At 36.8% G+C, this 13,185-nt stretch overlaps 1 protein-coding gene across 4 annotated transcripts in view; it reads right to left on the bottom strand.

Annotated features, from left to right (window-relative positions):
- CD163L1 (CD163 molecule like 1) overlaps nt 1-13,185 on the bottom strand; it is a 95,233-nt gene that overhangs the window by 41,988 nt on the left and 40,060 nt on the right. For all 4 annotated transcript variants that reach the window (XM_033222948.1, XM_033222949.1, XM_033222947.1 and 1 more), the window contains 3 exons: nt 12,168-12,488; nt 6,627-6,947; nt 4,436-4,756 (listed from right to left, as the gene is read on the bottom strand). In XM_033222948.1, the coding sequence (XP_033078839.1) occupies nt 4,436-4,756; nt 6,627-6,947; nt 12,168-12,488 (963 nt within the window). The remainder of the gene's footprint in view (nt 1-4,435; nt 4,757-6,626; nt 6,948-12,167; nt 12,489-13,185) is intronic.

The following is a 13,185-nucleotide window of genomic DNA, read 5'->3' as shown; positions in this document are numbered from 1 at the left end:
GACTGAAGACTTGGACAAACACTCAAGACCCATCAGTGTGCTAAATTAAGGAGACCCATCACCTTCAGAGACACACATAGGCTTAAAGGGGTGGAGGAAGATCTAACAAGCAAATGGAATGCAAAACAAACAAACAAACAAACAGGGGTTGCAATCCTAGTCTCTGATAAAACAGATTTTAAACCAACAAGGATCAAAAGAGACAAAGAAGGCCATTACATAATGGTAAAGGGATCAATTCAACAAGAAGAGCTAACTATCCTAAATATATATGCACCCAATACAGGAGCACTCAGATTCATAAAACAAGTCCTTAGAGACCTACCAAGAAATTTAGACTCCCACACAATATTAATGGGAGACTTTAACACTCCACTGCCAATATTAGACAGATCAACGAGACAGAAAGTTAACAAGGATATCCAGGACTTGAACTCAGCTCTGCACCAAGAAGACCTAATAGACATCTACAGAACTTTCCACAGCAAATCAACAGAGTATACATTCTTCTCAGCATCAGATCACACTTATTCTAAAATTGACCAAATAATTGGAAGTAAAGCACTCCTCAGCAAATGTAAAAGAACAGAAATCACAACCAACAGTCTCTCAGACCACAGTTCAATCAAATTAGAACTGAGGATTAAGAAACTCACACAAAACCACACAACTACATGGAAACTGAACAACATTCTCCTGAATGATTACTGGGTAAATAACAAAATGAAGGCAAAAATAAAGATGTTCTTTCAAACCAATGAGAACAAAGACACAATATACCAGAATCTCTGGGACACATTTAAAGCAGTGTGCAGAGGGAAATTTATAGCACTAAATGACCACAAGAGAAAACAGGAAAGATCTAAAATCAACACTCTAATATCACAGTTAAAAGAACTAGAGAAGCAAGAGCAAACAAATTCAAAAGCTAGCAGAAGAAACAACCAAGATTAGAGCAGAACTGAAGGAGATAGAGACACAAAAAACCCTTAAAAAAATCAATGAATCCAGAAGTTGGTTTTTCAAAAAGATCAACAAAGTTGATAGACCGTTAGCAAAACTAATAAAGAAGAGAGAAGAATCAAATAGATGCGATAGAAAATGACAAAGGGGATATCACCACCAATTCCACAGAAATACAAACTACCATCAGAGAATACTATAAACACCTCTATGCAAATAAAATAGAAAATCCAGAAGAAATGGATAAATTCCTGGACACATACACCCTCCCAAGACTTAAACCAGGAAGAAGTTGAATATCTGAATAAACCAATAACCGGCTCTGGAATTGAGGCAATAATTAATAGTCTACCAACCAAAAAAAGTCCAAGAGACAGATTCACAGCCGAATTCTACCAGAGGTAAAAAGAGGAGCTGGTAACATTCCTTCTGAAACTATTCCAATCAATAGAAAAAGAAGGAATCCTCCCTAACTCATTTTATGCGGCCAACATCATCCCGATACCAAAGCCTGGCAGAAACACAACAAAAAAAAGAGAATTTTAAACCAATATCCCTGATGAACATAGACGCGAAAATCCTCAATAAAATACCGGCAAACCGAATCCAGTAGCACAACAAAAAGTCTGTCCACCACGATCAAGTTGGCTTCATCCCTGGGATGCAAGGCTGGTTCAACATACTCATATCAATAAACGTAATCCACATAAACAGAACCAATGACAAAAACCACATGATTATCTCAATAGATGCAGAAAAGGCCTTTGACAAAATTCAACACTGCTTTATGCTAAAAACTCTCAATAAACTAGGTGATGATGGAACACATCTCAAAATAATAAGAGCTATTTATGACAAATCCATAGCCAATATCATACCGAATGGGCAAAAGCTGGAAGCATCCCCTTTGAAAACCAGCACAAGACAAGGATGCTCTCTCTCACCACTCCTATTCAACATAGTATTGGAAGTTCTGGCTAGGGCAATCAGGCAAGAGAAAGAAATAAAGGGTATTCAATTAGGAAAAGAGGAAGTCAAATTGTCCCTGTTTGCAGATGACATGATTGTATATTTAGAAAACCCCGTCGTCTCAGCCCAAAATCTCCTTAAACTGATAAGCAACTTCAGCAAAGTCTCAGGATACAAAATCAATGTTCAAAAACCGCAAGCATTCCTATACACAAATAACAGAAACACAGACAGCCAAATCATGAGGGAACTCCCATTGACAATCGCTACAAAGAGAATATAATACCTACGAATCCAACTTACAAGGGATGTGAAGGACTTCTTCAAGGAGAACTACAAACCACTGCTCAATGAAATAAAAGAGGACACAAACAAATGGAAGAACATTCCATGCTCATGGATTGGAAGAATCAATATCATGAAAATGGCCATACTGCCCAAGGTAATTTATAGATTCAATGCCTTCCCTGTCAAGCTACCAATGACTTTCTTCACAGAATTGGAAAAAACTACTTTAAAGTTCATATGGAACAACAACAACAACAACAACAACAAACCCGCATAGCCAAGACAATCCTAAGCAAAAAGAACAAAGCTGGAGGCATCATGCTACCTGACTTCAAACTATACTACAAGGCTACAGTAACCAAAACAGCATGGTACCGGTGCCAAAACAGACATATAGACCAATGGAACAGAACAGAGGCCTCAGAAATAACACCACACATCTACAACCATCTGATCTTTGACAAGCCTGACAAAAACAAGAAATGGGGATGGGATTCCCTATTTAATAAATGATGCTAGGAAAACTGGGTAGCCATATGTAGAAAGCTGAAACTGGATCCCTTCCTTACACCTTATACAAAAATTAATTCAAGATGACTTAAAGACTTAAATGTTAGAACTAAAACCATAAAAACCCTAGAAGAAAACCTAGGCAATACCATTCAGGCCATAGGCATGGGCAAGGACTTCATGACTAAAACACCAAAAGCAATGGCAACAAAAGCCAAAATCGACAAACGGGATCTAATTAAACCAAATAGCTTCTGCACAGCAAAAGAAACTATCATCAGAGTGAACAGGCAACCTACAGAATGGGAGAAAATTTTTGCAATCTAACCATCTGACAAAGGGCTAATATCCAGAATCTATAAAGAACTTAAACAAATTTGCAAGAAAAAAACAGCCCCATCAAAAAGTGAGCAAAGGATATGAACAGACACTTCTCAAAAGAAGACATCTATGCAGCCAACAGACACATGAAAAAATGCTCATCATCACTGGCCGTCCAAGAAATGCAAATCAAAACCAGAATGAGATACCATCTCATGCCAGTTAGAATGGCAGTCATTAAAAAGTTAGGAAACAGATGCTGGAGAGGATGTGGAGAAATAGGAATGCTTTTACACTGTTGGTGGGAATGTAAATTAGTTCAACCATTGTGGAAGACAGTGCGGCCTAAAACCAGAAATGCCATTTGACCCAGCAATCCCTTTACTGGGCATATACCCAAAGGATTATAAATCATTCTACTATAGACACATACACATGTAGGTTTATTGCAGCACTGTTCAGAATAGCAAAAGCTTGGAACCAACCCAAATGCCCATCAATGATAGACTGGATAAAGAAAATGTGGCACATATACACCATGGAATACTATGCACTCATAAAAAAGGATGAGTTCATGTCCTTTGTAGGGACATGGATGCAGCTGGAAACCATCATTCTGAGCAAACTGTCACAAGGACAGAAAACCAAACACCGCATGTTCTCACTCATAGGTGGGAATTGAACAATAAGAACACTTGGACACAGGGTGGGGAACATCACCCACTGGGACCTGTCAGTCAGTTGGGGACTGGGGGAGGGATAGCATTAGGAGAAATACCTAATGTAAATGATGGGTTGATGGGTGCAGCAAACCAACATGGCACATGTATACCTATGTAACAAACCTGCACATTGTGCACATGTACCCTAGAACTTAAAGTATAATTAAAAAAATTATATAATCCATAAGCCCAGACCTCTGGATGAAGTTTTTTTGTTCTAACGCTGTTGGGATTAGCCTATCAGGTAACAATGAGTATTTGAGTAATCTTGGGTACCAATTTTTGAGAAATTGGGTGATTCAGCATAAGGGTTTATTTATTTAAATAAATAACTGAATTCTCATTATTTTTTCCTAAACTGATTTGACTATGGGTAACATCTTTTTGTAGAATTGTATTGACTAGTGGTTTAATGAAACTAACTTTGGGAAAATTTGGATAGATATTAGAAAATTAGGTTTCATTTCTTGAGAAAACAGGTTTGATCCCATAGAAAGATACTAAAAATGAATGAGAATATGAGGTATGGTTAGCTTTAAAAAAAAGTGAGAAATGAGTACTCAGTCATAAATGTACTGATTAAGAAAAAAGAAGGTATGTAGAAGGTATGTTAGAGAACCCAGGCAGTTTCTTTTAAGGAAGCCCTGGTTTGGGTATCTTACCAGAACAGATCACTCCAACATCTTCACCGTGACTGCAGTCATTATTTCCCCACCCACTGTTCCTGCATGACCAGAGATCTGACTCATCTCCATCACAGGAAACGTCATCGAGCCAAATTTTTCCATATCCTGTAGAAGTGTTTCCCAGACCCATGCCAATGATAGCAGTTGGGCAGTCCAGCTGGCTACACACCACAGCCGCAGCAATACTGTTCCAGCCATCATCACACACTGTGCCCCACTGTTCTTGAAAGTACACCTCCAGTCTTCCCCAGCAGCGGTTGCTGCCGCCCGCCAGCCTCAGGCCCCATGTTGCATTACCTGCACCAAGAACAATGAAGCAAGTAGTTAATGGGTGTGATGGTTTATTTTATATGTCAACTTGGCTGGGCTATGATACCCAGTCATTTGGTCAAACAGCAGTCAAACAGACAGTGCTGTGAAGGTACTTTTTCAGATGTGATTAACCTTTAAATCAGCCGACTTTGAGTATAGCCAATTATCCTCCATAATGTGGGTGGGCCTCATCCTATCAGTTGAAGACCTTAAGAGAAAAGACTGAAGTCCCCCAAGAAAGAAGGAATTCTACTTCCGCACTTTCTTGAGATTCAAGACTGCAACATCAGCTCTTCTCTGCAGTCTGCTGGCATCCTCTTCAGATTTTGGACTTACAAGTCCCCACAATTGCTTATAAAATTGAACCAATTCCTTAACATAAATCTCTGTCTTTCTCTCTCCTTCTCTCTCTCTACATACATACATATGCGCGCGCACACACACACACACACACACACACACACGCACACACACACACAGAGAAGAAAGGCTCACATTCCATTGGTTTTGTTTTCCTGGAGAACCCTGAATAATGCAGATTTGGGTACTAATAGTGGTTCTAGAGGAACAAAATCTTAAGGATGAGTTTTATGAATTGATGCTATAATTCAAAAATTGATTCTAGAATTGGTTCTCTAACCTGATAAAAATTTAATGACACTAATGATTCTATATCCAGTAGTAAAGAGGGCACTGAAATCCATGGCATGATGTGGCAATAGATATATACAAAATCTCATCATTAGATATTCCTAATCAAATACTCATAGGAGGTAAAGTTCTGAAAGAACATATATTTGTTAACCTAGGACATTTCTGTCAAATGAGCGTAATGAGATTGGCTGGCTACTCCCCATTGCACTGGACAAAGTGGGGAAAGAAAAGAATGAATTTAGAGATTCAAATTCCCACCTGAACCTGCAAGTTTTTATGTCTTCCTGGAAAGAAACTCACGTCTCTTATAGCAACAGAACTGAGATTATTGAAAACCTTCACCTGGTAAGGTACTGAATTCTCAACCTCACAAGATGTCTACTGTCTAAGTGAGGGATTTAATTGGGATGGAACGGAATTCTGAACATTGGGATGGGGTAATATGGGGAGACCTGATAAGGTGGGGAACATTGAAACCCTAAATTCTACTGTTTCTTCTTTAACAGTAGAGACAACCATCCACCTCTGTATGAGAGTATTAATCCTACTTTGCTTAAAGAAATTGAATCTCTCCTGAGATAATTGCCTTGAAAGGCACTCCTGATTCTCCCCAGCACCCATTCCATCAGCCCTCTTTACATCTAGCCTCAAGTCCCAGCAAGCTCCAAAACATGAGGTACAAAGTGTCTGATGTGGAAGTGCACACAAACAACCATGATTTTTCCAATTTACACAGACAGGTATCAGAACATATGTGAGAATGAATATAAGGATCTGAGATAATGCTGGAAGGAACATAAAGTTGGATCAGGGTGAATTTACTGATACGAGCCCTAAGCACAGATTCTAGATTTAATGATGCAGCTAAGGGTTAGAAAGGCTCTAATAGTTTGTTGGACTGGTTGGGTGAAACACGTACCAAAGACGGCCTACGCTTAATGAAGCTGAAAGGCCAGACTGCTTCTGTATTTGGTAGGGGGAGGGATCCAAAGGGTCATGGTCAGGGTTGTCTACTAATTTCTTATTTTACCTGTATAAGCAGAAGAGTTCCAGGTAAAGTGAACTGAAGTCTAACTTAAAGACAAGAGTCATGACCCCTCAATCAATTCCCAGATGTGAGCCAGTTTATAGACCCAGAAGCCCCTCCTATGAGGAATACTATTTATCTTGTCAGGAAATAATAAATAAGAACAAGTCTTACCTGAGCAGGTTACAATCACATCCTCTCTGTGTACACAATTATGCTTTCCCCATCCATTATGTTTACAGTCCCAGATATTTGACTCATTTCCAATGCAAGAAACATCATCCAGCCAAATAGGTCCTGATGCTTCTTTAAAATAGGTTATACCAAACATACGGATAGGCTTTCCACATCCCAGTCGTTTACACACAACAGCTGCATTCTTTGTGCTCCATCTGTCATGACACACAGTCCCCCACTCTCCTTGGTATTTCACCTCCAATCTCCCGTAACAGGGGCTATCCGCCCCGGCAAGTCTTAGGTCCAGATCTGCCTTATCTGCAAGCAAGACAAAACCACATATTTGAGATCAAATGAGAGGGTCTTTTCAGAAGACTGAAAAGACTCTCTAAATTCACCACTATGAGGCTTTGCCTAATAGGTGATATATTAGGCATACTTTTGGATGAAAAGTTTGGTTTTCTTTCTTTTGACAATTTTTTATTCAATTTTTGGAGAGAATGTGTCTCTAAAGCATGAAATAACAAAAGCAAATTTACTGAAGTAAAGCCTGGGGAATATTATAAAGCCTCCAAGAATGATGGGTTTGGATAAGATGAGCAATGTGGAAGCATGCAGAGAAGTTCTTTGAGGTATGGATACAATTCAGGAGATAACTCTGGCACGTTTCTGCAGTGGAGTCCAGCATCAGCACCAAAGCTCATTCCCTCATAGTCTTCATTTTAGTTTGTCCGCCATGTTTTATAAGATAAAGGGAGGCATATGTACATGAAACTGCCCTTTCATAAAATAAATTCCTTTTTAATTCTTAATTTTTCCAGTGTTCAAAGCACTTGATAAATTTTGAGAAAATCCTTGCTTCCTTCCTTCCTCCCTCCCTCCTTTCTTTTCTTTTTTCTTTCTTTCTGTCTTTCTTTCTTTTCTTCTTTTCTTCCTTTCTTCCTCTTTCTTCTTCCTTTTTCTGTCTTCTTTCATTCTTTCTCTCTCTTCAGTTCTTTCTTCTCTCTTCCTTTCTTCTTTCCTCTTTTCTTTCTTTCTTTCTTTTTCTTTCTCCTCTTTCTCTCTCTTTCTTTTCTTTCTTCTCTCTCTTCTTTCATTCTCTCTCCTTTCTCTCTCTTTCTGACTTCTTTCTTTGTTTCTCTTTTCTTTCCTTCCTGGCTCCCCTCCCCCTCCCTCCTCCTCCCCTTTCTTTCTTTCTTTCTTTCTTTCTTTCTTTCTTTCTTTCTTTCTCTTTCTTTCTTTTCTTCCTTTCTTCTTCTTTCTTCTTTCTTCCCTTTTCTGTCTTCTTTTATTCTTTCTCTCTCTTCAGTTCTTTCTTCTCTCTTCCTTTCTTCTTCTTTCTTTCTTTTTCTCTCTTTCTCTCTCCTCTTTCTCCTCTCTCTCTCTGTCTCTGTTCTTTCTTCTCTCTCTTCTTTCATTCTCTCTCCTTTCTCTCTCCTTATCTTTCTTTCTGACTTCTTTCTTTGTTTCTCTTTTCTTTCCTTACTTGCTCCCCTCCCCCTCCCTCCTCTTCTTTCTTTCTTTCCTCTTTCTTTCTTTTTCTTCTTTCTTTCTTCTTTCTTTTTTCTTCCTTTCTTCCTTCCTTTCTTCCTTTCTTCCTCTCTTTCTCTCTTTCTTTCTTTCCAGGGCCTTGCTCTGTCACCCAGGCTAGAGTGCTGTGGCACAATCTTGGTTCACTACAACCTCTGCCTTCAGGGTTTAATCTTCCCACCTCAGCCTCCCAAGTAGCTGGGATTACAGGCGTACACCACCACGGCCAGCTATTTTTTGTGTTTTAGTAGAGACAGGGTTTCACCATATTGCCCAGGCTGGTCTAGAACTCCTGACCTCCTTTTGGCCTCCCAAAGTGCCAGGGTTACAGGCATGAGCCACCGTGCCCAGCCAAGAAATATTTTGCTATGTAGGTACTACTGTGATATAGGAAAGGTATAATATTTTATAATGGGTCACTTTAAAAATTCTAAAAGCCTTCCAATTTCCTTACTTGCTATCCAGTACAACAACTCTTCCATGTGTCTATAATAATCTTACATTTATTCAACCTAGTATGTGTGTGTGTGTATTTTAAAACATAATATTTAATAATTGCATAGGATACCATCATATGGAGATATAGAGATTCTGTAAGTTATTTAACCAAGACACAATTCTTGGTTACTTATGTTATGGTTAATTTTTCATTTTCACAAATTACGCTGCCATGGACATCCTTACACATAACGTTTTGAGTATGTCACCAAGTACTTCCGTGATATAATGGAAACCAATGTATTCAGTGTAGGTTAAATGTATGGGTGTATGAACAGATATATGATGTATGTATATATAATATATATCATTTCCAGATATACTAAATAAAAATTCATAGAAATAAAGCAAAGAAAAAATTTAAATTCCTGGTGCAAATAAATATATAAATGAAGTAGTGTATCCTATTCTAGTATAGGGTAACTGGATAGTATAATGATATAATTTCTGCACAAATCAAACCAATTTATATTTATATGGTATTTTAAGAGACTGGGCTTTGCTACATTGCCCAGGATGGAGTGGAGTGGCTATGTACAGGTGCAATCATAGCACCTTACAGTCTCTATCTCCTGGGCTCAAGTGATATTCCTGCCTCAGCCTCCTGAGTTGCTGGGACAACAGGCATGTGCCACCATGCCCAACCAATTCATAGGTTTAATATTACCTTAAAAACAATTCTAATTTTAATCCATATTTAGAAGAATAAGGAGAAAAAAGTAGCAAGGATTTTATGAAAAATAAGAATACTTAGGGAATATGTATCTCAGTACATATTAGCCTATAGAAAGCTACAATAGTTAAATGTGTTAAAGTTAGTTAAAGTAGTTAAAGTTAAATGTGATGATTCTAGAAATAGAAGAGGGAGACTATGTATTTTATAAAGGGACTCTGTAAAATACACAGTTCTTACACATTATAAGACAAAGACGTCACACAACCGAAAAATGGCCAAAGAACCAGAAATGCTAACACATAAACAAATACAAATAAGTTGCTAATAAAGAATTGGGAAAAAGCTCTCATTTGTTATCAAGGAAGTAAGATTTTTGAGCATTGACTTTGGAGCTAAAACAGTCCATATTTGAACTCCAGCTTCACTACTGCCCTGATAGCTGAGTGACCTGGGTGAGTTACTTTCTCTCAGTACCTCTATTTCCTCACTGTAAAATAGAAATTAGAATAGTAACCCCCTTCCTGGGATTCCATGAGGATTCCATGAACCCATATATGTAAACTAATAGAACACTGCCTGGAACACCATAAATATTCAATAAATGTTCATTAATATTATTATATTTTTAAAATCAGATTAACAGTTATTCTAAAATATGAGAACATTCAGTGTTAATATGATATAGTGGAATAATAGGGAGCTGAAATCGAATAGAAGAAAAAAACACAATTTACAGACAATAATTTGTTAATATATATCCAAGACTTTAAAAAAAGATGCATATGGTTTTACATGACAATTTCATTTTTAAGTATTTGGCAAATTACATAATCAAGTGTGAAAAATGTATTTCTCAGTATATCAAATAAAATCGTATTTTTAACAGTAAAAATTTGAAAACCTTTTAAAACTTAACATGATGAGATAGTTAAATAAATTATAGTACATTACACAATACAGTAAGCAGCTTTTAACATTAAGATAGATTAGTAATGGCCATGTGGAATATGTCTGTGGTATATTGTTCAGCACAAAGGGTACACACACACACACACACGATCCAGAAATATAAACAACAAAAAAAAACCCAAAAGAATGAATGGCAGCATTGCATGTGGATTTTAAAAATTCTTTTAATTTTTTTGTATTTTGATCTTTTCACTGCGTTTATAATTTGAAAAAGTAGTTTCCAAAAAGCAAAAGCAATTTTTGTAATGTTTTATATCAATCTATAAGAAAGAGAAAACTAAAATAAAATTGATGTGTACAAAAGAATCGATAGTTAACTTTGCCTACCAAATTGATCACATTAAATGTGAACAGAATAGATAGATAAATAGATTCATAAACCAAACTCCACTCTGCAATTTCTGGATACCATTATATATTATACTAATCTGACATTCTTGAATATAAGGTGTATGTAAGTGTACATTCAAGAATGTCAGGTTAGTATAATATTAATAGTGAAAAATTATCAACAGCCTAAACACCAAGAAAAGAGCTCAGGTTAAATTTACTGTACTCATATGATAGAATAACATAAAGTTTTTTAATTTTTAGTTTAAGGGTGTGGGAAAATGCAAATGTTATAGCAAGTGAGAGACAAGATACAAAATAAGGAGTTGCATTATCTATATTTCTATCCTTCCATCCACATATAAGGTATGTGTGTGTGTTTCATTTACAAGAACATCATTCTTCATTTATCCTATATCTATCATCTATCAGGCTTTTAGGATATCAATAAATAACAGGACTATCTAGGTATACTCTCATGTAAATAGCATCATTGGAAATGGTTATGTAGGCTCACAATACTCCCCTGACACCTATGCCCCCTCCCACTTAGGACTCTCTAGATATTCCTTTTTTTCCCTTCATAAAGTGCCACAGAGAATAATGATGACTGGATTTTATTTATTTATTTCATTTTTTTTTTTTTTTTACAAGATGAGGCCTCACTCTGTTGCCCCAGCTGGAGTGCAGTGACCCAATCATGGCTCACTGCAGCCTTGAATTTCTGGGATCAAGCAATCCTCTTGCCTTAGCCTACTGAGTAGCTAGGACCACAGGCATGTGCCACCACACCCAGATAAATTTTAAATTTTTTGCAGAGGGAGTCTTGCTATATTACCCAAGTTGATTGTGAATCTTGGCCTCAAGTGATCTTCCTGTGTTAGTCTCCCAAAGTGTTGAGGTTACAGGTATGAGCCTCTGCATCTAGCTTTGTTTTTTAAATATCTAACCTGTTTTTTTCTGTTTAAAAGGTCTTGGAAATGTTTTATACGTAAAATAATTCATAAGTATTATACACACAGATTTTCTTTGTTTTCAATTCTACTAATGATATTCTAGATTCTTACAGAATTATACATCATATCAACATATGTATATAAATATATCTATATCAGCTATTTGGATTTGTATATATTCCTAATTCTCTATAATAAGCCTTAATTTATAATCAGAAATATACAATGTATATTATTAAATAAAAAACTTAAAAAGCAGCAGAAAAACTGTTAAGAAAACTGTAAACTAGTACAACTCATTAGTTTAATATGAAGAGAGTTTTCCCAGTTATTGTAGAGATACAGATTATACTCATGCGGTGGTACCAGCTGTATCTGATTTCAGAAGAGACTGCTAGTGAGGAGAAACTCTCTTTTTACAATGTGCATTTGAAAAGTTCTTTGTGCTGCTTAAGAGTATTTTGGGTTTTTTTTAAGGACCAAAAAACCTTTTTTTCAAGCTACTAAGTGCTTCTAACCTCCCAACAAATTATTTCTAAAAATTCAAATGTGTACTCTCTCACGATCTTTGAACCTTACCAGAACAAATTACTCCAGCATCTGATCTTCGGAAGCATGTTCGCTTTGCTTTTCCATCATATATGCAGTCCCAGAGAGATGACTCATTCCCGGAGCAAGAGATGCTGTTTATCCAAATGTCCCTAGTTTCATTACTAGGTTTAGCACGACGACTGCCAAAGACACTAAACGGACATCCTAGCTGCTTACAAACCACAAGGGCTTGTTCATTCTTCCAGTTCTGGTCACATATTGTCCACCACTGTTCATAGATTCTCACCTCTACTCTCCCTGAACAATTGTCACTTCCATCTGCTAGTCGCAGTTCCAAATCTGCTCCATCTAGGATGAAGTCACAGAGAAACGTCTGAACTGGATTTGGGACAATATCATCAGCATCCCTCTCCTCCAACCTCCCCATGTGAAGGTTAGATGTATCCTTCACAAACTGAGAAAAGGAAAGACTGGAAATGCATTTTGTTTCAAAATGTCAACAAGAAGACTTCAATACTAAAGTACTTGCCGGTCTTTATGACAACAATCTTCTTTTAAATATGAACATTGAAATTATAATCCTAAGAACCTTGCTTTAGCCTTGCTAAAATTTAAGGAACTAAACATTACAATAAAAAGCCTTAGAATCCTATATGCCATTAATTACATTAATTTTCAAAATATTAGAGTGATTATTTTTAACACCATAAAATAAAAGAAAGTGTTGGGAAATACTTGCCTTTCAGTAACTTCAGAAAGAAAAGGCACAAAAACAATGTGCAATTAGGAAAAAATCTCTCTTGGATTTAAATAGAAACATGTTCTTTCTCATACTGTTTTCTATGAAGAAGCAAGCCTTTGCTTATTAAACATATTTGCCGTAGGAAATGAAATTTGTTCAGTGGTAATTTTTGAAGGAACTGTGTGTTTTCACTCTGTCAGCATGTGCATCACGTGACTTGTGTCCCTGTGACTCTGCTTTTTCATGCATACAAATAAATATATTAAATAACCCTAAGAAAGTAAAAATGTGGAGAATTTTTCT

Source organism: Trachypithecus francoisi, unplaced genomic scaffold (assembly GCF_009764315.1).
Source record: "Trachypithecus francoisi isolate TF-2019V2 unplaced genomic scaffold, Tfra_2.0 Lachesis_group11, whole genome shotgun sequence".
NCBI lineage: Eukaryota > Metazoa > Chordata > Mammalia > Primates > Cercopithecidae > Trachypithecus > Trachypithecus francoisi.
Note: the sequence above shows the minus strand (reverse complement) of the source record. Positions and strands in the feature narration are given on the sequence as shown.